At 48.0% G+C, this 24,225-nt stretch overlaps 1 protein-coding gene across 1 annotated transcript; it reads left to right on the top strand.

Moving 5' to 3' along the window:
* The first annotated feature begins 846 nt into the window (after positions 1 to 846).
* WNT8B (Wnt family member 8B) lies at positions 847 to 23,631 on the top strand. The gene is made up of 7 exons (XM_038758628.1): positions 847 to 870; positions 1,701 to 1,816; positions 14,727 to 14,760; positions 15,904 to 16,042; positions 17,433 to 17,558; positions 22,823 to 22,965; positions 23,077 to 23,631. The coding sequence occupies exons 1-7, from the start codon at positions 847 to 849 to the stop codon at positions 23,629 to 23,631; spliced, it is 1,137 nt and encodes a 378-aa protein (XP_038614556.1).
* Positions 23,632 to 24,225: the final 594 nt, after the last annotated feature.

The raw sequence follows: 24,225 nt of genomic DNA, 5'->3' as shown, positions 1-24,225 counted from the left end.
GAAAGACAACTATTTGACGGCAGGTGACTGAGGAACAAATGAGGCGCTGGACTTCGGCAAGGAGTCAGAGAGGAAGTGCAGCACGGAGGATTCAAATTCAAGCCCTGGCCTACTCTTGGAGCCCCACAGACTTGCCTAGTCCTGAATAAGTAGCCCGGGCCATTCCTTTGAGGCCCTTGTGGGCAGAGAACACATCTACCGATTCTGTCATATTGGCCTCTCCCAAGAGCTCAGCACAGTGCTCTGCATGTAGTAATCAATGGTATTTATTGAGCGCTTATTGTGTTCACTGAGTACTTGGGAGAGGACAAGGGAACTGAGTTGGCAGACACATTTCCTGCAACAATGAGCTCACAGCCTAGTAAGGTCTCAATAAATACCTTGATTGATTGATTGACGGACTGGGCAGCTCCCCAGCCCGACCCAACCCAAGCCCCAGAAGTGTGAGCTCATCCTGGTCTGGGCCTCATTTCCAGGAGTGGGAGATGAGGTGACAGGCCTCCTCCAGTGTAATAAGCCTTCCCCACATGGCCCATCCCCTCTCAGGATGGCACGTGGAGAGTGTCCGGTCTCGGCTAAGGGAGGGAGAGCCAAGCAGAGGCCTACCCGTTCCATTCCTATCTTGGGCAGCGGCTAGCGAGTGGCGGGCAATCTGCTACAAGTCAATCGTGCTGGGCTGAAGCAGCACAGGAGAGAGTCGAGGGCGGCGACTCGAGTTTACCTTGCGGAAGGCAGGAACGGTAAACCACTTTCGTATTTTTACCAAGAAAACTCTACGGATACACTACCAGGAGGATTGCAGATGGAGGTGGGGAGTTCTGGGAGATCTGCGTCAAGGACGTCGCTATGGGTCGAAGACGGCTCGATGGCGTAGGCGATACACGGCCTCTGCGTGATTCTCTGCATGTGCTATCAACGCCAAAGCAGCGCGCTTTGCTTCAGGCACCCATTGCCCTGAGAGGGAGAAGCCCCCCGAACCGGTCCGGACTCTCCCAGGCTCGCTAGGGAGCTCCCAAATCCCCATCATCTTGAGCAGGAAGCCGGGTCAGGAGGTGGCATCCTGTTCCTCGGCTTTCCTCTTCCCTCTGGGATCCCTCACTGCTATCGCTGCTTGGAGCATGGCGCGGTCCCTGTCACGCACACATGCACGCATGCATGCATGAACATACACACACACGCACTCACACACAGAGATTCCCCCAGGGTGCAAATGAAGCTTCAAAACCAGGAGAATGTCTGGGAAACACAACGCCTTCCAAATCCCCATTGGAGGCTTTGGCGGTGCGGGGGTGGGGCGGGGATGGCGGAGGGAGGGAAGGGAGACTGCATCCAGTGATTATTTGGAGGGATTTGCTTTGTCTCTTTTTCTCCCTCCTTTCTCTCTTTGTCCTATTTTCCCCTTATCCCTTTCTTGGTGCATTTGTCTTCGAGGATCCTGGAGTGTTCTTTTGATCAACTCAATCTCTCTCTGGCACTTGAGTCCTGATTGGCGGAGGGACTTAGAGGGGGGGAAAAAAATCTTTAATTAAGTAGATAATCTCTTCTTAGGAAGTTTGGCGGCTCCATTTCACCTCTTCTTAGCTCTCAGATTGGGATCATTTACCCTCCAAAGGAATAAGGGTTTGGGTGGAATTCCAGCCCACTTCCACTGAGGAGCCCGGTATCTCATCCGCCTCCTCTGTGTTGCCCCCACCCCCCAGTATTCCAATCCCTCCGAATCGCCTGTCTCCCTTCCCTTCCTCTGGATTGTGCTCCTCATGGATCCCTCTGTGTGCATCTTCCTTTTCACCTCTGTCCTCCGGTTCTGCCACGCCTGGTAAGTTACCTGGGCACCTCGCGAAGGACTGAAAAGAGGAAAGGGCTCTGTTGCTCCTCCTGCCTTGCAATATCACCTTCTACATCAAACGCCCTCCGTCCTTGGAGAGCAAACCTTTTCTTTTTTCTTTCTTTCTTTCGTGGTATTTGGTAAACTCTTACTGTGTGCCAGGCACCGAACTAAGCGCTGGGGTAGATACGAGATAATCAGGTTGGACACGGTCTACGCCCGGCATGGGGCTCACAGTCTTAATCCCCATTTTACAGATGAGGAAACTGAAGCAAAGAGAAGTGAAGTGACTTGCCCAAGGTCACACAGTGGACGAGTGGAGGAGCCGGGATTAGAAGCCGGGTCCTTCTAACTCCCAGGCCCGTGGTCTCAGCCTCTCCCTGAACGACGGAAGCCCTGCCCTCTCCTTGTCCCTTCCTTGTCTCTTGGGAAGTTGGAGCCTCTCCGATCTGAGGGTTACAAGGTGGTCCCCCAGAGAGGGAGAAAGCAACCCTGGGCTTCTTTTCTCTCTCCTTCCCCCCGGCACCCCACAACTCAGCAGTCGGGGAACAGCCGGCTGAAATTCGGGACCATCAGGGAGATGAGCGGAGTCAGACCGAATCCTTCAGGGTGACGGCTGAAGCAGAATTATCTGGGGTCTGATCCTCCTTCCTGACATGAGCCGCTGACTTGTTAATCTTCTTTGGGAACATCCGATGACCCATTCTTCTCGCCCTATCTCCGAAAGACGGAGCGTTTCATTGGGACCTTCGGTCTACCGGGAATATTTAAGCAACGTTAGCCAGCGGGCATGTGTTTGGGCTTGTAAGCGGTTTGAGATATTGGAAGACTGAGTTTCAATTCAGGTCTCTCTCTGCGACATCCTCTGAGCGGCTTAACCGCTCGGAAGTTTGGGGTCTCACGGAAAATACCGGACGTATTTTCCAGGTGCAACCTCTAAGGGTGGTGGTTTTAGACTAGCAAGTGAGCGATGAGTAACGCTAGAAAATGATTTGGGCTCTTTCCACAAGCAGCCTCATCAATGACCGATCTGACCATACAAGCTGGAGACGTATCCAGCAGCTACACAAGCTCGTTGAAAAGAAGGAAGGACAATTGTCCAACATCAACCTATTTTCGTGTTCATTGCTATTGTCAGTATTAACATTTGGACCAGATTTAAAAAAAAAAGATTAGAAAATGACCACTGAAAGAAACTTTGAGTATTTCTGAACACGTTGGGCAAACTGACTTGTACTGACTACGGCTGACCCCTGCAGAATTCACCTCTCGACAGACACAATTAATATTTGAAATTTCATTGGGAAATCCCTTTCGTTCAATCTCCTCCCGCCCTCACCAACGCCCTCCTAGAGCATACAAAACCGTCAAGGCCAGGAGATTATTGTAAGCGCTTTCCTGCTGATGTCCAGGGTATCCTTTAGCTGATTTAGCATCTGTAAACAAAAGAAACCCAACTTTCCCCTCTCCAGACACCGGGGCTGTGTGAAGAATTGTTCCATGAAAAATACCTTTAATTCGTGGGTCCCTTCCCTGCTAAGAGGGGGGTCATTCCCATCCGATTTCCAACAGCCAAATTGAAAGGTGTCTGTGTTTCTCGTCTGTCCGTGTGCAAGCAACTGGTGAAAAAAAAGGGGGGGGGGAGAAAAAGAATAGGAGAGATGTGAGTGAAAGAACTGATTTAAAGATGAGTTCTTAAGAACCTGTTTTCCCTTTTCCTCTCTGTCTGGTCTGCAGGAAAAAAATCTCGGGTTTTTACCCTCCTGATTTTAATTGCTCTTCTGTCAATTGTTCTCAATTTGGGATTACGGTGTGAAATTTGTTATGTGTCTGTTTTCGTTGATGTTTGGGAAATCTCTGCAGCCCTTAAGGGGATATTTTGATGAACACTAAATTTGCTGTTCTTGAAAAAATATTAGAAATATATATATATATATATATATTCATATATATTCTCTCTATCCATATATATGCATATATGAAAAATATATGTATTGATTTGAAGGGTATCTCACAAGGCAATTCCTCCTCTCGGGATGTGCAGAGCAAGGAGAGCGAATGCATTATTCAGTGCATCCCTCACAAAGGCTTTTTCTCAGAACTGGTCAACAAATTGAGAATCGCAGCGGCAAGCCGTGACTTCTAGATCCGGGGCGCTGCCCGAATTCCCCTACTTCGACCAGGAAGTGGGTCGGCAGAAGCATCCGTGCTTGGGAGAGGAACAGCGAGGTGACTTTCACAAAAGGCAGCCTGACGGGACGTGTCTGTGCTCAGTGACCGGACGAGAATATTCTCATTGTTTGTAGACAGACTGTGGAGGGGATTACCTAACACGCTAAAAGGGTAATGGAATTTTGTAAAACTCTTTCCTGCTCTCAATGCTAGGAGCTGGATTTCTTTCCCCAAGATTCGTGTGAACGAGGAAGGAAGGGGAAAGAGGGGAAATGCAAGTTGAGGCTGAACCTGTTTGCCTCCCATTCTCAAACACATGGAGGATACGTGGAGCGGGCTTTGATGTTTGGTGCATCTGCCTTCCTTAAGGCTGCCAACATTTTATTCCAGCTCCTCCTGTCCCCCCAACTCTGACTCTAAGGACCCTCATCTGCTTATCTCTCCCAAAAAACAGGAAGCAAAGGAGCAGCATGCCTAGTGAAAAGAGCATGGCCCTGGGAAGCAGAGGACCTGGGTTCTAAACCTGGCTTTGCCACTTAATTGCTGTGTGACCTTGGGAAATCAATCAATCAATCGTATTTATTGAGCGCTTACTGTGTGCAGAGCACTGGACTAAGCGCTTGGGAAGTACAAGTTGGCAACATATAGAGACGGTCCCTACCCAACAGTGGGCTCACAGTCTAGAAGGGGGAGACAGAGAACAAAACAAAACATATTAACAAAATAAAATAAATAGAATAGATATGTACAAGTAAAATAAATAAATAGAGTAATAAATACGTACAAACATATGTACATATATACAGGTGCTGTGGGGAAGGGAGGGAGATAAGGCGAGGGGGGTGGAGAGGGGGAGGAGGGGGAAAGTCATTTAAATTATCTGGGGCTCATTTTCCTCAACTGTAAAATGGGGATTCAATACCAGCCCATTCTCAAACACATGGAGGATACGTGGAGCGGGCTTTGATGTTTGGTGCATCTGCCTTCCTTAGGGCCGCCAACATTTTATTCCAGCTTCTCCTGTTCCCCCAACTCCGACTCTAAGGACCCTCATCTGCTTAGCTCACTCAAAAAACAGGAACAAAAAATAGAGTTTAGAACGGTGTTTGATGTATAATAAACACTTAACAAACACCATAATCAAGGTAGATATGATCCTGGCCCACAAGGAGCTTAAAGTTTACTGACTACCTTAAGGGTTTCAATCCTTATGTTTCTCCCTTTATTCAGAATCCGGTTCATTCCTCCGATCGATCATTCTGACTGAACTCTCTCTACCTACTCTGTCTAAGGTGACCTTGATCTCTCACTAGGATATATCCTTTGTTCTCATGAATCAGTCAGTCGTATTTATTGAGGGCTTACTGTATGCAGAGGCCTGTACGAAGTGATTAGGAGAGAAAAATATAATAGAGTTGGAAGACATGCTCCCCGCCCACAACAAGCAGTGCAGCGTGGTTCAGTGGAAAGAGCCCGGGCTTTGGAGTCAGAGGTCATGGCTTCAAATCTCGGCTCCGCCAACTGTCAGCTGTGTGACTTTGGGCAAGTCACTTCACTTCTCTGTGCCTCAGTTACCTCATCTGGAAAATGGGGATGAAAACTGTGAGCCCCCCATGGGACAACCTGATCACCTTGTAACCTCCCCAGCGCTTAGAACAGCGCTTTGCACATAGTAAGCGCTTAACAAATACCCTTATTCCCACTGTTGGGTAGGGACTGTCTCTATATGTTGCCAACTTGTACTTCCCAAGTGCTTAGTACAGTGCTCTGCACACAGTAAGTGCTCAATAAATATGATTGATTGATTGATTATTATTATTATTAACAAGCTTACAATCTAGAGGGGGGATACAGACAATAATATAAATATATATATTCTGGATATTGACATAGATGCTGTGGGGCTGAGGGAGGATGATAATGATAATAATAATGATGGTATATGTTAAGCGCTTACTATGTGCCAAGCACTGTTCTAAGCGCTGAGGAGGAGTAAATAAAGAAGCTAATCCAAGAAGTGGTGAGACGGATGAGATAATAATAATAATAATAATAATGGCATTTATTAAGCGCTTACTATGTGCAAAGCACTGTTCTAAGTGCTGGGAACTGTTCTAAGCGCTCGAGATACAGTGAGAAGGTTGGATTAGAGGAGTGAAGTGTCGGGGCTGAGTTGTAGGAGAGCAGCAAGACGAGGTAGGAGGGGACGAGGTGATTGAGTGCTTTAAAGCTGATGGTAAGGAGTTTCTTAGTTTGCTTACTTAGCTTACCGTGGGGTCGCGACTAAGCTCCACGGTCCCTATTTCCTCAACTGTAAAATGGGGATAACATACCTTCTCTCCTTCCCTTTTAGTTTACAGCCCTAGGTGGGACAGGACTGTGACCAATCCGATTATCTTGTAGTTACCCGAGCTCGTAGCAGAGTTTGGGCACACAGTAAGTGCGTAATGAGTACTATCTAATGGTGCCTGCACTCAACCGCTGAATGAGGAGGAATCTGACTTTAGCATCAGACATGGTAACTCAGTGACCAGGTTGCCAGATGGCAACCAGGTTGCCAGTGCCAGGTTGCCGCTGAAGCATCCTAAGGCTTTCTTATCTCTCAGAAATAAATAGAGGGAACAATGAAGCCGCTAACCTGCTCACTGCACCTTGTTCTCGCCCATCCCACCGTCGACTCCGGGCCCACGTCCTCCCCCTGGCCTGGAAAGCCCTCCCTCCACACATCTGCCAAGCTAGCTTTCTTCCTCCCTTCAAAGCCCTACTGAGAGCTCACCTCCTCCAGGAGGCCTTCCCAGACTGAGCTCCCTTTTTCCTCTCCTCCTCCCCATCATTCATTCAATTGTATTTATTGAGCGCTTACTGTATGCAGAGCACTGTACTAAGTGCTTGGGAAGTACAAGTTGGCAACATATAGAGACGGTCCCTACCCAACAACGGGCTCCATCATCCCCTCACCCTACCTTTTTCCCCTCCCCACAGCACCTGTATATATGCTTGTACAGATTTATTACTCTATTTATTTTACTTGTACATAGTCACTATTCTATTTATTTTGTTAATGATGTGCATCTAGCTTTATCTCTATTTATTCTGATGACTTGACACCTGTCCACATGTTTTGTTTTTTTGTCTGTCTGCCCCTTCTAGACTGTGATCCCGTTGTTGGGAAGGGACCGTCTCTTTATGTTGCCAACTTGGACTTCCCAAGCACTTAATACAGTGCTCTGCACACAGTAAGCGCTCAATAAATATGATTGATTGATTGATTGATTGATTGATTGAATGGGATATGAGAAACCAGGTTTCTGAGCTTGCAGAACTTGAGGTTTCCTGCTCCTCACATCTGCACTGCAGTCTTTCCATGGATTTTCCCCAAGAGCGAAGTCAAGGTAACTCTTCCAATGACTTCTCTAGACTGTAAGCTCATTATGGGCAGGGAACGTGTCTGCTCCTTCTGCAGCACTTAGAACAGTGCTTTGCACATAGTAAGCGCTTAATAAATGCCATTATTATTATTATTATTATTATTATTATTATTATTATTATTATTATTATTGTACTGGCTTTGAGCCAGAGCCCGGGTAGATGGGGTCTGGCCAGCGCTTAGTACAGTGCTCTGCACACAGTAAGTGCTCAATAAATATGATTGATTGATTGATTGATTGTAGACAGCTGTTTCTTGGGCGGAGCCGGAATTCTTTCCCCTTCCTTCAGGGGCAGGGATATCACACTTCCCTGGTCCAAAGGGGAAGCAGGCAAGGAAGGAAAAGTCATAGACCTAGCGGGCCTCTGCCTCCTCCCCTCTGGCTCCATCCCAACAGGATCCCGGCTGGGAATTATTCGCCAAATTAGCCCAGCGCTGAAGAGAAACTCTTCGTTCTCAGAATTCACCGCAGCCCGTAACATCGAAGTGAATGCTCCAGAGAAGTTTTCGCTGGAGAACAGTCAGTACTTCCCAAGCGCTCAGTACAGTGCTCTACAAACAGTAAGCGCTCAATAAATACGATTGATTGGCTGACTGGAAAACCCTTCCTTTCTTCTGCACACTTAAAGATCCCGGGCTTGGGAGTCAGAGGTCATGGGTTCTAATCCTAGCTCTGCCACTTGTCTGCTTTGACTTTCCTGTTGCCTCTCCTGTAAAATTGGGATTAATTCTTTTGAGTGCTATGTGGGACGGGGACTGTGTCCAACCTGATTAGCTTGTATCTATCCCAGTGCACATCGCGGTGCCTGGCACTCGGTAAGCACTTAAAAAATACCTTAAAAAAAAAAGAGAGATGAAGGGAAACTTGGAAAAAGGAAGGTCTCTGGCGTCACTCAAAAACACCCCCTTTGCCAACCTAGAAGCAACCAATGAATGTAATGTACCTTATGTACCTTATGAAAAGCAGCGTGGCTCAGTGGAAAGAGCCCGGGCTTTGGAGTCAGAGGTCATGGGTTCAAACCCCGGCTCCGCCAACTGTCAGCTGGGTGACTTTGGGCAACTCACTTCACTTCTCTGGGCCTCAGTTCCCTCATCTGGAAAATGGGGATTAAGACTGGGAGCCCTCCTGTGGGACAACCTGATCACCTTGTAACCTCCCCAGTGCTTCCAACATTGTTTAGTACCTGGTGCTTAATAAATGCCATTATTATTATGATGATGATGATGATATTATGTAACATAACATAAAGGCGTCATGAGATCGGAAGAAAAAATTCTTTGTAGAAACCTTTAGAACCAATCTACGGTTTTTATCGAGTGCTTTCGATGTGCTGAGCACTGGACTAAGGCCTTTCCTAGAGGTTGTCACCAGGGAGGACCTCACCCACCTCCCTCACTTCAGAGATATACCATTCCCCTACCGGATCCCCAAAATCACAGGCAACGCTTCCGAGCCACGGGATCTGGCAGGGAGAACCAAGACAGAGGGAGCATTTAAAACCAAAACACCAGTACCGATATACCAGTATAGAGACATCCTCTGCCGCATCAGTTCTGGACGGGGACCAGAATAACTGAAAACTTACCTGCCCAGAATATAAAACCGGGTGATCGTCCATCCTATACGTCAATCTGGGCACCCTTTCCCCAGTTATCAGCTGTGTGACTTTGGGCAACTCACTTCACTTCTCTGTGCCTCAGTTACCTCATCTGGAAAATGAGGATTAAGACCGGGAGCCCCCCGTGGGACAACCTGATCACCTTGTATCCCCCCCCAGCGCTTAGAACAGTGCTTGGCACATAGTAAGCACTTAACAAATACCATTAAAAATAAAAATAGGGAAAGTTCAGCCCCAGATACAGAGAAACAAAAAGAGCCCCAGTCAAAAGGAGGAGAGGCCTTCACAGGAGAGAAGTGGCACAGACCACGAGCCGAAGCTGAGAGAGGGAGGTGGATTCAGCAGAGACAGACAGACCTAAGAGAGAGAGGCACACACAAAAAAAAACACACATACCACACACTACACACAAAGAGGCAGAGATAGGCACAGAAATATAGAAGTTGACAGTCAAAGTCAGAGAGCGCCGCAAAGACAGGAGCTCATTTTGGGCAGGGAAAGTGTCTAACGAATCTGTTGTATTGTACTCTCCCAAGTGCTTGGTACAGTTACCTGCACTTAGTAAGCGCTCAATAAATAATAATAATAATGTTGGTATTTGTTAAGCGCTTACTATATGCAAAGCACTGTTCTAAGCGCTGGGGAGGATACAAGGTGATCAGGTTGTCCCACGGGGGGCTCATACCATTGATGTGTGATCGATTGAAAACAAAAAGACAGGTTGAGAAAGACAGAGAAACACAGAGGGAAACATGACATTTGTAGGATGGGTATTAAAAGATTACATTAATCTTTGTGGCATCCTGGGCCTGCTCTCTTTTTCCTTTTCCTAGTATTTCCAGTGGTTTCTTTAGTCCAATGACAGGCGTTCAACAGACCAGAAACATAACTCTATCAATTACACCTTCTCCCCACTCCTAGAGAACTATTAGTCCGTCCCAGGAGTACTGAAAAAAAGTTCTTGGCTCGTGAATTATTTTTCTTTTAATGGTATTTGGTAAGCACTTACTATGTGCCAGGCACTGTACTAAGCGTTGGAGTACATACAAGATAATCAGGTTGGACACAGTCCATGTCCTGCATGGGGCTCACAGTCTTAATCCCCATTTTACAAATGAGGTAACTGAAGTCCGGAAAATTAAAGTGACTTGCCCACGGTCACAAAGCAGACAAGTGAGAGAGCCGAGTGACAAGTGACAAGTAATTAGAACCCAGATCCTCTGACTCTCAGCCCTATGCTCTTTCCTTTAGGCCACACTGCTTCTCTAATTTGAGTTTTAAACCTCTAATCTTTCATTCACTTGATATAATACACAGTCCCATGTGCGGATATAGATGCGTGCGAAGCTTTCTGGTGCTAATTATCATGATTCCCCTGGCCACTTCCTTTATGTTTCCATTTCTCTGACCAGGATCTGTGAAGTTGGAAAAAGAATTTCATAAATAAAAGACCTTCTGAATGAAGATAAACCTGCGGAGCAGTGAAAGCTCAGGACAAATGTTTGGCCAATAGCATGCAATCAATCAATAGTATTTATCGAGTGCTTACCGAGAGCAGAGCAGTAAGGGTACCCCAGGAGTAAAATGTGCATTCCCTGCCCACATGGATCTTATAATCTAATGGAGGGTTCTGTCTCCTCAGCCACATTCGTTCACTTGGATAAAAGCACACTGTTGGGAGCATCGTTTGATGGTCAGCAATAATAATAATAATAATAATAATAATAATAATAATGGCATTTGTTAAGTGCTTACTAGCTAATGTAATATGTCTGCTAAGGTGATCACAAAGACACCCCATCTCTCTGAGCTTTATTCTGTTTATTTTATTTTGTTAATATGTTTTGTTTTGTTGTCTGTCTCCCCCTTCTAGACTGTGAGCCCACTGTTGGGTAGGGACCGTCTCTAGATGTTGCCAACTTGGACTTCCCAAGCGCTTAGTACAGTGCTCTGCACACAGTAAGCGCTCAATAAATACAATTGAATGAATGAATGAATGAATGATCTTGTCTAGACAGCAGCAGCAGAAGCAGCAAAATGAACAACAGTAACAGGGTATGTACTCCTTGACAACACAACACAACTTTGTTCTTCTGGGTCTGTTTCTGCCAGATACAAACAGTGCTTTGCACATAGTAAGCGCTTAACAAATACCATCATTAGTACTATTAAATGTATTTTAGTGGAGTTTACCCCTGCTCCATAAACAGGAAATCTCCCAGAAAGTCAGCGAGTTCTCTGCCAGGGAAGTGGATGGTAAGTGCTTTGCACATAGTAAGCGCTTAATAAATGCCATTATTATTATTATTTCTGCATTACATGGACCCCAAGGGCATGCTGTCTCTCATTCATGCACATGTCTCTCATGCGCATAGTAAGCGCTCAATAAATACGATTGATGATTCATTCTTTCATTCAATCGTATCTATTGAGCGCTTACTGTGTGCAGAGCACTGTACTAAGTGCTTGGGAAGAACAAGTTGGCAACATGTAGAGACAGTCCCTACCCAACAGCGGGCTCACAGTCTAGAAGGGGGAGACAGACAACAAAACAAAACATATTAACAAAATAAATAGATAATAAATAAAAATAAAAATAAAATAAAAATAATAAATAAAATAATAGATGTACAAGTAAAATCAATAAATAAATAGAGTAATAAATATGCACAAACATATATATATATATATATACAGGAATACATACATACACTCTCCTTAATAGTGGTTACCTTACAATACATACAATACATACAATATGTATGTGTATGTACAATACAATACATACAATACATACAATACATACATACACTCTCCTTAATAGTGGTTACCTTGGAGAAGCAGCGTGGCCTAGTGGAAAGAAGACAGGCCAAGAAATCAGAGGAGCCGGGTTCTAATCCCGGTTCTGCCACTTGTCTGCCATGTGACCTTGGGCAAGTCACCCAGTGCTCCGTGCCTTAGTTTTCTCACCTATAAAACGGATTAAATCCTGTTCTCCCTCCCCCTTAGACTGCGAGCTCCATGTGGGACGGGACTATGTCTGACCTGATCGTCGTGTATCTACTCCAAGGTTTAGTACGGTGTTTGGCATAAAGTAAGCCCGTTACAAATGCCGCAATTATTATTATTGAATTCGGCCGACGTGAAGCTGAGCTTAAGATACTGTGATTCCGGCATGTTTCTCAGACTTCTGCAAAGGACTTGGGAGCAAAGGGGTGGGCCCCCTTTCTGGAGCTTGTTCTTTCCCCCTTCTAGACTGTGAGCCCACTGTTGGGTAGGGACTGTCTCTATATGTTGCCAACTTGTACTTCCCAAGCACTTAGTACAGTGCTCTGCACATAGTAAGTGCTCAATAAATATGATTGATTGATTGATTGATTGATTGGAGCTGAAGTTGACGAATGATGACAGGGCTAAGATCCTACTGATCTGGACTATTAATAAGATGTCTGCAGTGACATGCAACCAGCCATTAATGCCCCTGCCCATTCCTTGCTGTGGCTAGCATTCATTCATTCATTCATTCATTCATTCAATCGTATTTATTGAGCGTTTACTGTGTGCAGAGCACTGTACTAAGCGCTTGGGAAGTACAAGTTGGCAACATATAGAGACGGTCCCTACCCAACAACAGGCTCACATGACAGTCTCCCCTCACTGCACAGGAGGCAGAATTGCACATCTCTTCCCTCTAGTCAGGATCTCATTCCCTGGACCCTCATTTTGCCATTTTCTGGAGCCTTGTTGGGGCAGATAATAATAATAATAACAATGATGGCATTTATTAAGCACTTGCTATGTGCAAAGCACTGTTCTAAGCACTGGGGAGGTTACAAGGTGATCAGGTTGTCCCATGAGGGGTTCACGGTCTTAATCCCCATTTTACAGATGAGGGAACTGAGGCCCAGAGAAGTGAAGTGACTTGCCCAAAGTCACACAGCTGACAATTGGCAGAGTTAGATACCTTCCTACACAGCCCAAGAGCCAGGGAAATGTTTCTCCTTCTCCTTATATCCAAGAGAAGCAGTGTGGTCCTAGTGGATACAGCATGGGCCTAGGAATCAGAAGGACCTGGGTTCTAATCCACCACTTCCCTGCTGTCTGATCTTGGGCAAGTCGCTTCACTTCTCTGAGCCTCAATTACCTCATCTGTAAAATGGGGATTAGGACTGCGATCCCCATGTGGGACTTGGACTGTGTCCATCCTGCTTAGCTTGTATGTACCTCAGCACTTAGTACTGTGCCTGGCACATAGTAAGTGCTTAACAATTGCCATACCCCCCCCCCCAAAAAAAAAAGAGAGAGAGAGAGAAACCCACATTGAGGCTGAAACCCTACTGCTAGCTCCTGAGACCTAATAATAATAACCGCGATTGAGGTATCTGTTAAATGCTTATTATGAATAGAGCCCCGGGGAATACAGTGCATTTAGGACAGACACAGTTCCTGCCCCACACGGGGTTTACAGTCTGAGGGGGAGAGAGAACAGAGATTTAATTCCCCACTTAACACCCGAGGAAAACGAGGCATAGAGAAGTTAAGTGACTTGTCCAAGGTCACTAAAACTCAAAAAAATTATTGACCCTGTTCAACTACCATCTTCCACCCGTGTCAAGGCGGCAAGACGAGACTCAAACAGCTTGCCTTCAGAGGGCACGAATCTAGCTCAAAGCTGGGGAAATCCAACCTGATATATCTGGGTTTATGCGGTAGAGGGAAAGAAGTGGCTAAAGCTCATTGGATGGGGAGAAATCGAGGAGAAAGAACAGGGGCTGGGGTTTCAGAAGATTTTGATATTTCACAAAGAGCAAGTCCATTTAATGTAAAGTAGGGGGCAAATAGGCGTTTATTGTTTATAAGCCACCAGAGTTTTATCCTCTCCACTGATTTACTGCTCTCCCCCGTGCCTCTGTGATTCACCTGCCAGCCCAGTGGGTACTGGGGCAGCTCTGTGGGATCTGTGAGGAGTCCCTCGTGCTTGGGAGAGCTGGGCACAGGACCCACTGCTCGCTAAAAATCCCAGAAGGCGGGAAATGGGGAGGGCAGGTAGGACTGGGAAATGGGAAGATTGGGAGAAGGGTTGAGGATGAGAGAGGAGGATTGAGAAGAGGTTAGGGAGGTGGTATTAGAGAGTTGAGGGGCTCCAGCATACTTATGTATGTGTGTGTTTGTCACAGGAGAAAATGTGGTAGCATGGCCTAGTGGGAAGGGCATGGGCCTGAAGTCCTCGGACTGGGTTCTAATCTCCGTTTTCCCAGTCTCCTGCTGTGTGACCTTAGATAAATCCATAAAGTTGCCAGGAATCAGAAACGACTCGACCGCATTTAATGATGATGATGGTGATCTTGGGCGTCATCCAATTTCTCTGCTTCTGTAAAATGGGGTTTCGATGTGGGTTTTCTCTCCTACTTAGACCGTGAGCCCCATGTGGGGGAGGGACTGTGTCCGGCCTGATTATCTTGTATCTGCCCCAGTGCTTGCCCCTTATGAACTGCTTAACAGATACCACAACTGTCACTATTAAAATGTCTCGGATTTACAGTCAGGGAAAGAGGAGAAAGTGTGTGTTGTGGAGAGGGGAGGGTGGGGTGATCAGAAAAGAAGAAGACAGGAGAAATTCCAAAAGTCTATTTGGGTAAGGGGGAAGTGAATCAGTATTCACATTCTGGTCTTTCCCTTCCAGGTCAGTGAACAATTTCCTGATGACAGGCCCAAAGGTAAGAGAAACTCCTTTGATCTGTACTGTGAATTTCGTTAACGGTCTGGTGTTTGCCTGTCTCCAATCTATCCTAATTCTCCTTCACCACCTCCCCAATTTCTCCATTAACTCCTATCTTAATGCTATATCCACTAAGGAGGGATTTTCTTCCCCCAGTTTTCTGCCCCTAGAACGCGTTGTCAATGCGTGTTTTCACGCAAAAACGTGGTTTCAGGTAACACTTAACAGAGCCTAGTGAGTTATGTGTATGAGTGCATTTAATGAGAATATAGAGGGAAATATGTGCATGACACATCTGGCTCAAAAAAAAAATGCCGCTGACATCTTCTTCCAATTCCTAGGACAATAATGTTTGTGAGTAGAGAGCAGGGTCACACAGTTCTTTCCATCTTCTTTGCCTGGTGCTGAAAAGGAAGGAAGCAGTATCTTTTTGTAGCATCTCTGGCGTCCTGCTTAAGGATGCAAAACTCAACCCCATTTGGCAAGAGACCACGAAAACGCACCCTACTATATTTTCATGGCAGAACGTGGAAAAGATGCACAGACAGAATTTAATCCACAGTCAGGTAGGAGGCATCTCCTCCAAGAAGCTTTTCCCAATTCTCTTTTCCCAGCTCCCTCTCGTGCTTAACAAATATCACAATACTTATTATTACTACATGGCATCTGTACTCTACTTCGAACCAAAACAGGGAATTTGCACTGTCTGTGCATTATCCCGTGGGAACCTCTGTCCCTGACCAAATTCCCCTCTCCCCTGATAATAATAGTGGTATTTGTTAAGTGCTTACTATGTGCAAAGCACTGTTCTAAGCGCTGGGGAGGTTACAAGGTGATCAGGTTGTCCCACGGGGGGCTCACAGTTTTAATCCCCATTTTCCAGATGAGGTAACTGAGGCCCAGAGAAGTGAAGTGACTAGCCCAAAGTCACAGAGCTGACAGTTGGCGGGGCCGGGATTTGAACCCATGACCTCTGGACTCTTTCCACTGAGCCACGCTGCTTCTCCCTGATGCATCCCCCGCAGCACGCTAAGGGCTTAGGGCAGCGTTCCGCACCCAGAAGGCGCTCAATAAATACCACTGACCGATTGACTGAACCAGTCGGTGACCAGCCTCGCTGTTGACCCTCCCGGCCCCGCAGGCTTACCTGATCTACTCCAGCAGCGTGGCAGCTGGCGCCCAGAGTGGCATCGAGGAATGCAAGTACCAGTTTGCCTGGGACCGCTGGAACTGCCCTGAGAGAGCGCTGCAGCTGTCCAGCCACAGCGGGCTACGCAGTGGTAAGGAAAGTCTTGGACACGGCTCCCGGGACTCCCTGGCTACAGGTTAGACCCCCCTTGCTCCTGGGACGTACTCCACCTCCCTCTTGACTCTCCGCTCCCTGGCTCTTCTCTCCTCTCCGGACGTATCAATCTTTGGACGCCTCTTCCATCTTTCTAGAGATACCTCCTTCGGTCTCCCGCCAGACTGTAAGGTCACTGTGGGCAGAGAACATGTCTACCCTTCCAAGGGCTTAGGATAGGGCTCTGCACACAGTAAGCGCTCAATAAATACCATTGATTGATTGATACTTAGGGGCTAGCTCCCTTTTCCTCTAGACTGTGAGCCCACTGTTGGGTAGGGACCGTCTCTATATGTTGTCAACTTGTACTTCCCAAGCGCTTAGTACAGTGCTCTGCACACAGTAAGCGCTCAATAAATATGATTGATTGATTGATTTTCCTTTGAAGAGGCTCTTACAGTTTATCAAGTCCTTCCCCCGCCTTTCCCTCACTCAAAGCATCTTCAGGTTCCCCCACCCCTTTAATCCCCTAAAACCGCTTGGCCAGTTGGCATCCTGGTATGGTGCAGTGAACACAGTAAGCGCTCAATAACTACAACTGACCGACTGACTGGCTGTCCTTGTGATTGCCCCGCCGGAGTGTGGAGAGGGCACAAGAATCTGTGTGTTTCTTGATCTCAGCTGGCTGGTCATCATTCTCCCCTGGGATGAATGAATAAATGCCATCATCCATCATTTCAACCCCCTTCCCCTCTCTGATCGGTACACTCAGGACACAGGCCTAGAATTCATTAAGCCTGAACTCTCTCACTCACTATGAGGTGTCAGTTGGTCCCTCAGTCATATTTATTGAGTGCTCACTGTGTGCAGAGCACCGTACTTTGTGTTTGGGAGAGTACAATATAACAATGTGACACATTCCCTACCCATACCGAGCTTATTGTCTAGAGCACTGTAGGCGGACAGGTGGGAGAGGGGGTTGGCCACGTCAACGGTCGAGAGAGCTGACGTTCGGCCAATGATCGGTCATTTTTATCACTCGTTTCCCGGTGCCTCGGGAAAAACCCGATCCGGCTTTTCCTTCGTTGCCCTAACCCTCCGGCCCTAGGTCAGCACTGACCATTCCCATCTGGTCGCAAAAGGGAAAATCTGGAAGAGGTAAGAAGTGGAGAGCAGGAGGAAGATCGGACTGTGGGAAAACGGGCCTGCCGAGGAAGGCTGGGAGAGGGTTGGCCAGTAGCTTGGGGAAATAAGGCCAAAAGGAGGGAGATGGGGGGGCGACCTGGGTGGGAAAGCTAAGGTAGAGAGAGGCTTACGGGGATGAAGCTGGGGATATCGGGGAGTGTGCTGATCATCTCTGACTCTCTTCCCCTGCTGATTGCGGACAGCCAACCGGGAAACAGCATTCGTGCACGCCATCAGCTCGGCGGGGGTTATGTATACACTGACCCGCAACTGCAGCCTTGGAGACTTCGACAACTGTGGCTGTGATGACTCCCGCAACGGGCAGCTCGGTGAGTATGTGCCGTGGAGGGAAGGTTCACAGGGGCAGCTTGCTGGAGGGTAGGGGGGAGTCTAAGGCTAATAATAATAATAATAATAATAATAATAATGGCATTTATTCATTCATTCATTCATATTTATTGAGCGCTTACTGTGTGCAGAGCACTGTACTAAGCACTTGGGAAGAACAAGTTTGCAACATATAGAGATGGTCCCTACCCAACAGCGGGCTCACAGTCTAGAAGTGCCTTTATTAAGCACTTACTATGCGCAAAGCACTGTTCTAAGCGCTGGGGAGGTTTGCTTTGCACATAGTAAGCACTAAATAAATGCTATCATTGTTATTATTATTATTACAAGATGATCAGGTTGTCCCACGGGGGCTCACAGTCTTAATCCCCATTTTACAGATGAGGGAACTGAGGCACAGAGAATAATAATGTTAGTATTTTTTAAGCGCTTACTATGTGCAAAGCACTGTTCAAAGCGCTGGGGAGGTTACAAGGTGATCAGATTGTCCCACGGGGGGCTTGCAGTCTTAATCCCCATTTTACAGATGAGGGAACTGAGGCACAGAGAATAATAATGTTGGTATTTTTTAAGTGCTTACTATGTGCCAAGCACTGTTCTAAGCACTAGGGAGGTTACAAAGTGATCAGGTTGTCCCACGGGGGGCTCGCAGTCTTACTCTCCATTTTACAGATGAGGGAACTGAGGCACAGAGAATAAGAATGGCGGTATTTGCTAAGTGCTTACTATGTGCCAAGCACTGTTCTAAGCGCTGGGAAGGTTACAAGGTGATCAGATTGTTCCACGGGGGGCTCGCAGTCTTAATCCCCATTTTCCAGATGAGGGAACTGAGGCACAGAGAATAATAATGGTGGTATTTGTTAAGCGCTTACTATGTGCCAAGCACTGTTCTAAGCGCTGGGAAGGTTACAAGGTGATCAGGTTGTCCCACGGGGGGCTCGCAGTCTTAATCCCCATTTTACAGATGAGGGAGCTGAGGCCCAGAGAAGTTAAATGACTTGCCCAAAGTCACACAGCTGACAATTGGCGGAGCCGGGATTTGAACCCACGACCTCTGACTCCAAAACTCGGGCTCTTTCCACTGAGCCACACTTCTTCTCTAAAAGATGCAACATTTTCCTCAAGAAACCCAAACCGAGTACCCAGAACACATCCTTGATAATAATAATATAATAATGATGGCATTTATTAAGCGCTTACTATGTGCAAAGCACTGTTCTAAGCACTGGGGAGGTTACAAGGTGATCAGGTTGTCCCACATGGGGCTCACAGTCTTAATCCCCATTTTACAGATGAGGTAACTGAGGCCCAGAGAAGTGAAGTGACTTGCCCAAAGTCACACAGCTGACAACTGGCAGAGCCGGGATTTGAACCCATGACCTCTGACTCCAAAGCCCGGGCTCTTTCCACTGAGCCACGCTGCTTCTCTGAGGAGTAGTTTCCTCAGAAAAAGATAAAAGTGACTCACCTAGATTCTGACCATCACTTTCTCCAGAACCTTGGTCAGCTTCCCATTTCTTTACTCCTGTCTCCTTCTCCTGCCTCTTAGCCGACACACCATATTCCTCCTCCCAGTCATGTCAGCCCAAGTCCCCCTCCTTCAGAACTGGTCAGGGTATGACTGTCCTCCATGAAAGTTTCTCAGACCAGCCCCACCTAAATCCAGGCCCCTCAACCACAGTCCCTTGGCTCCTTTATTCATCTCTTCTCCACATCAAATTGGAATATGTTTATTTCCTTGGGTCTGTGGAGACGGATTCCTCTGGATCCTATGAGGGGATCAGCCCAAGTCCCCCTCCTTCAGAACTGCTCGGGCTACCATGGAAGTTTCTCTGACCAACCCCACCTGAATCCAGGCCCCTCAACCACAGTCTCTTGGCCCTTTTTTTCCATATCGTCTCCATATCGAACTGGAATACGTTTATTTCCTTGGGTCTGTGGAGCCGGATTCCTCTGGATCCTATGAGGGGATCAGTCCAAGTCCCCCTCCTTCAGAACTACTCGGGCTACCATGGAAGTTCCTCTGCCCAGCCCCACCTGAATCCAGGCCCCTCAACTACAGTCCCTTGGCCCTTTTTTTCATCTCTTCTCCATATCAAATTGGAATATGTTTATTTCCTTGGGTTTGTGGAGCCGGATTCCTCTGGATCCTATGAGGGGATCAGCCCAAGTCCCCCTCCTTCAGGACTGCTCGAGCTACCATGGAAGTTTCTCTGACCAGCCCCACTTTGAATCCAGGCACCTCAACCACAGTCCCTTGGCCCTTTTTTTCATCTCTTCTCCACATCGGCTTGGAATATGTTTATTTCCTTGGGTCTGTGGAGCCGGATTCCTCTGGATCCTATGAGGTGATCAGACCAAGTCCCCCTCCTTCAGAACTGCTCTGGCTACCATGGAACTTTCCCTGACCAGCCCCACTTGAATCCAGGCCCCTCAACCACAGTCCCTTGGCCCGTTTTTTCATCTCTTCTCCACATCGAATTGGAATATGTTTATTTCCTTGGGACTGTGGAGCCGGATTCCTCTGGATCCTATGAGGGGATCCGGTCTTGTCGCAACCATTCCCTCTCCCTTCGTGTTTCCCGCCCAAACCGCCGGATCCCCGCCGTGCGCATGCGCGCGCGCGCGCGCTGTCGGACTTTCGGGCGCGAGGCGAGGCCGAGGGCGGAGAATCCACCCGGCAACCGATGATGTCACCGGTTCCGCCCAAGCCGATTGGCTGCCGGTCGGAGAGACAGGGTGAAGCCTTCCAGTTAGCCATCCTCCTCAGGGAGAAGTCGGAAAGGAGTGGGGAGGAGGGGAATAATTAATGACAGCATTTTTTAAGCGCTTACTATGTGCAAAGCACTGTTCTAAGCGCTGGAGAGGTTACCCCCCCTTCCCCTCTCCATCCCCCCCCCCGCCTTGCCTCCTTCCCTTCCCCACAGCACCTGTATATATGTATATATGTTTTGTACGTATTTATTACTCTATTTATTTATTTTACTTGTACATATCTATTCTATTTATTTTGTTAATATGTTCTGTTTTGTTCTCTGTCTCCCCCTTCTAGACTGTGAGCCCGCTGTTGGGTAGGGACCCTCTCTAGATGTTGCCAACTTGGACTTCCCAAGCGCTTAGTACAGTGCTCTGCACACAGTAAGCGCTCAATAAATACGATTGATTGATTGATTGATTGATACAAGGTGATCAGATTGTCCCACGGGGGGCTCAGTCTTCAAGGCCCTACTGAGAGCTCACCTCCTCCAGAAGGCCTTCCCAGACTGAGCCCCCTCCTTCCTCTCCCCCTCGTCCCCCTCTCCATCCCCCGTCTTACCTCCTTCCCTTCCCCACAGCACCTGTATATATGTATATATGTTTGTACATATTTATTACTCTATTTATTTATTTTACTTGTACATATCTGTTCTATGTATTTTATTTTGTTAATATGTTTGGTTTTGTTCTCTGTCTCCCCCTTCTAGACTGTGAGCCCACTGTTGGGTAGGGACCGTCTCTATATGTTGCCAACTTGTACTTCCCAAGCACTTAGTACAGTGCTCTGCACACAGTAAGTGCTCAATAAATACGATTGATTGATACAAGGTGATCAGATTGTCCCACAGGGGGCTCACAGTCTTCATCCCCATTTGACAGATGACGGAACTGAGGCTCAGAGAAGTGAAGTGACTTGCCCAAAGTCACACAGCTGACAAGTGGGGGAGTCGGGATTTGAACCCATGACCTCTGACTCCAAAGCCCGGGCTCTTTCCACGGAGCCACGCTGAATAATAAGTAGGGCACTTGTTAAGCGCTTACCATGTGCCAAGCGCTGTTCTAAATTAATCAGGTTTGATACAGAAGCAGCACTGAATAATAAGTAGGGCACTTGTTAAGCGCTTACCATGTGCCAAGCGCTGTTCTAAATTAATCAGGGTGGATACAGAAGCAGCGTGGCTCATTCATTCATTAAATCATATTTATTGAGCATTTACTGTGCAGAGCACTGTACTAAGCGCTTGGGAAGTACAAGTTGGCAACATATAGAGACGGTCCCTACCCAACAAGTGGGCTCATAGTCTAGAAGGGGGAAACAGAGAACAAAGCATGGAAAGAGCCCGGGCTTTGGAGTCAGAGGTCATGGGTTCAAATCCCGGCTCCGCCAACTGTCAGCTGTGTGACTTTGGGCAAGTCACTTCACTTCTCTGGGCCTCAGTTACCTCATCTGTAAAAGGGGGTTTAAGACTGTGGGACAACCTAATTACCTTGTATCTATCCCAGCGCTTAGAACAGTGTGTTGCACATAGTAAGCGTTTAACAAATACCATTATTATTATTATTATTATTTTTTGGTGGAGCTTGGCTTAAAACCTAGGAAGCTGTCCAGGGCCGGGGGACCCCTACACTTCCCTAACGGTGTCACCACTAACCATGTAACTAACTCACTAGCTGCTAGTGGCTAGTCTCGCTAACCACTCTAACCATGTAACCCCAAACATCTCACCACTGAGAACATCTTCGTACGGTGATGATGATGATATCTGTTTAGTTCTTACTAGGTGCCAAGCACTGTACTAAGGGATGAGGTAGAGACACAATAATCAGCCTGGACACGGTCCTTGTCCCATGAGAAGCAGCATGGCTTAGTGGATGGAGAAAGGGCCCGCGAGTCAGAAGGACCTGGGTTCTACCCCCAGCTCTGCCACTTGTCTGCTGGGTGACCTTGGACAAGTCACTTCATTTCTCTGTGCCTCAATTCCCTCATCTGTAAAATGGGGATTAAGACTGGGAGCCCTGTGTGGGACAGGGACTGTGTCCAACCTGGTTATCTCGTATCTACCCCAGCACACAGAACAGTGCCTGATACACAGTAAGCGCTTGGCAAATACCATAATTACTATTGTTATGAGGTTCACTGTCTAGAACAGGTATCTGATCCCCATTTCTACAGATGAGGAAACTGAGGTACAGAGAAATTTAAGCGAGTTGCCTAAGGCCACACAGGAAACATGTGGCAGAACCAGGATTAGAATCCAGGTCTCCCAGACCCACGGTCTTTCCACTAGACCACACTGCCTCTCTAGACCACTCCAGGTCCAGAGCCCGCTCTGTCCATATCTGTCTCCTCCTTTCTCTCCCCCTACCTTCACATCCAGCTCCCCTCTTCGCTCCTTCCCCTCTCTGAGGCAGCATCCCCCCTCTATCCATCCGTCTTCACAAAGAGGTTTCTTCCCCATGCCCCCCGCCTCAACTTTTCTCTTACCAGGGGGCCAGGGTTGGCTGTGGGGTGGCTGCAGTGACAACGTGGGATTTGGGGAGGCCATCTCCAAGCAGTTCGTAGACGCTCTAGAGACGGGGCAGGATGCCCGAGCCGCCATGAACCTGCACAACAACGAGGCCGGACGGAAGGTGAGCCGCTAAAGGGTGATCCGTAGGAGGCAAGGGTGGCCTCCTGGGTCTCAGGGTTGGAGCCCATGGCGGGCACCGTCGCCCCCATCACTCAACCCCCTTCTCTCCTAGGCCGTGAAGGGCACGATGAAGCGGACGTGCAAGTGCCACGGCGTGTCGGGCAGCTGCACCACTCAGACGTGCTGGCTTCAGCTGCCCGAGTTCCGAGAGGTGGGCGCCCACCTCAAGGAGAAGTACCACGCGGCCCTGAAGGTCGACCTGCTGCAGGGAGCGGGCAACAGCGCGGCGAGCCGGGGCGCCATCGCCGACACCTTCCGCTCCATCTCCACCCGGGAGCTGGTCCACCTGGAGGACTCCCCCGACTACTGCCTGGAGAACAAGACCCTGGGCCTGCTGGGCACCGAGGGCCGCGAGTGTCTGAAGCGGGGCCAGGCCCTGGGCCGCTGGGAGCGCCGCAGCTGCCGCCGGCTCTGCGGGGACTGCGGGCTTGTGGTGGAGGAGAGGCGGGCGGAGACCGTGTCCAGCTGCAACTGCAAGTTCCACTGGTGCTGCGCGGTGCGCTGCGAGCAGTGCCGCCGGCGGGTCACAAAATACTTCTGCAGCCGCAAGGAACGGAGGGAGCACGGCGGGGGCGGGACAACCCGTAAGCTCAAGAAGAAACCCTAGGGTCCTCTCCTTTCGTGCCCTGCTGCCCCCAACTCCCCCCTTCCTTTCCTCTTCCCCAAGATTCTTCTCCTTCTGAAATCCCCACCCCAGCTATCCAGCTTCTCCCTATGGACCCTTATAGATCCACTTTCCCTAGGGACGGTTGCTCCTAACCCTTTGGCCTCCTGGGCTCTGAGGGGGAGGGTCCTACCCCAAAACTCCAGTGATCCCTGAAAAGTGGAGGAGGGGGAGGCACAAGCTGAAACCCAAGCCAACCCAGAGGGAAATGGGACATCTACTGGCTCAGCCAATTGAGAAATCCAGCCCGGTTTTGGGCCCAGTGAGCGTGAGGGGGCTGTCACTTCTTCCATCTCCCAGCACCCTATTCAGGCCCTGCCCTTAATAATAATAATGGCATTTATTAAGCGCTTACTATGTGCAAAGCACTGTTCTAAGCGCTGGGGAATCAATCAATCAATCGTATTTATTGAGCGCTTACTTTGTGCAGAGCACTATACTAAGCGCTTGGGAAGTACAAGTTGGCAACATATAGAGACAGTCCCTACCCAACAGTGGGCTCACAATCTAAAACTGTGAAGTTACAAGGTGATCAGG

Source organism: Tachyglossus aculeatus, chromosome 16 (assembly GCF_015852505.1).
Source record: "Tachyglossus aculeatus isolate mTacAcu1 chromosome 16, mTacAcu1.pri, whole genome shotgun sequence".
Taxonomy (NCBI): Eukaryota; Metazoa; Chordata; class Mammalia; order Monotremata; family Tachyglossidae; genus Tachyglossus; species Tachyglossus aculeatus.
This window is presented reverse-complemented; position numbering and strand designations above follow the sequence as displayed.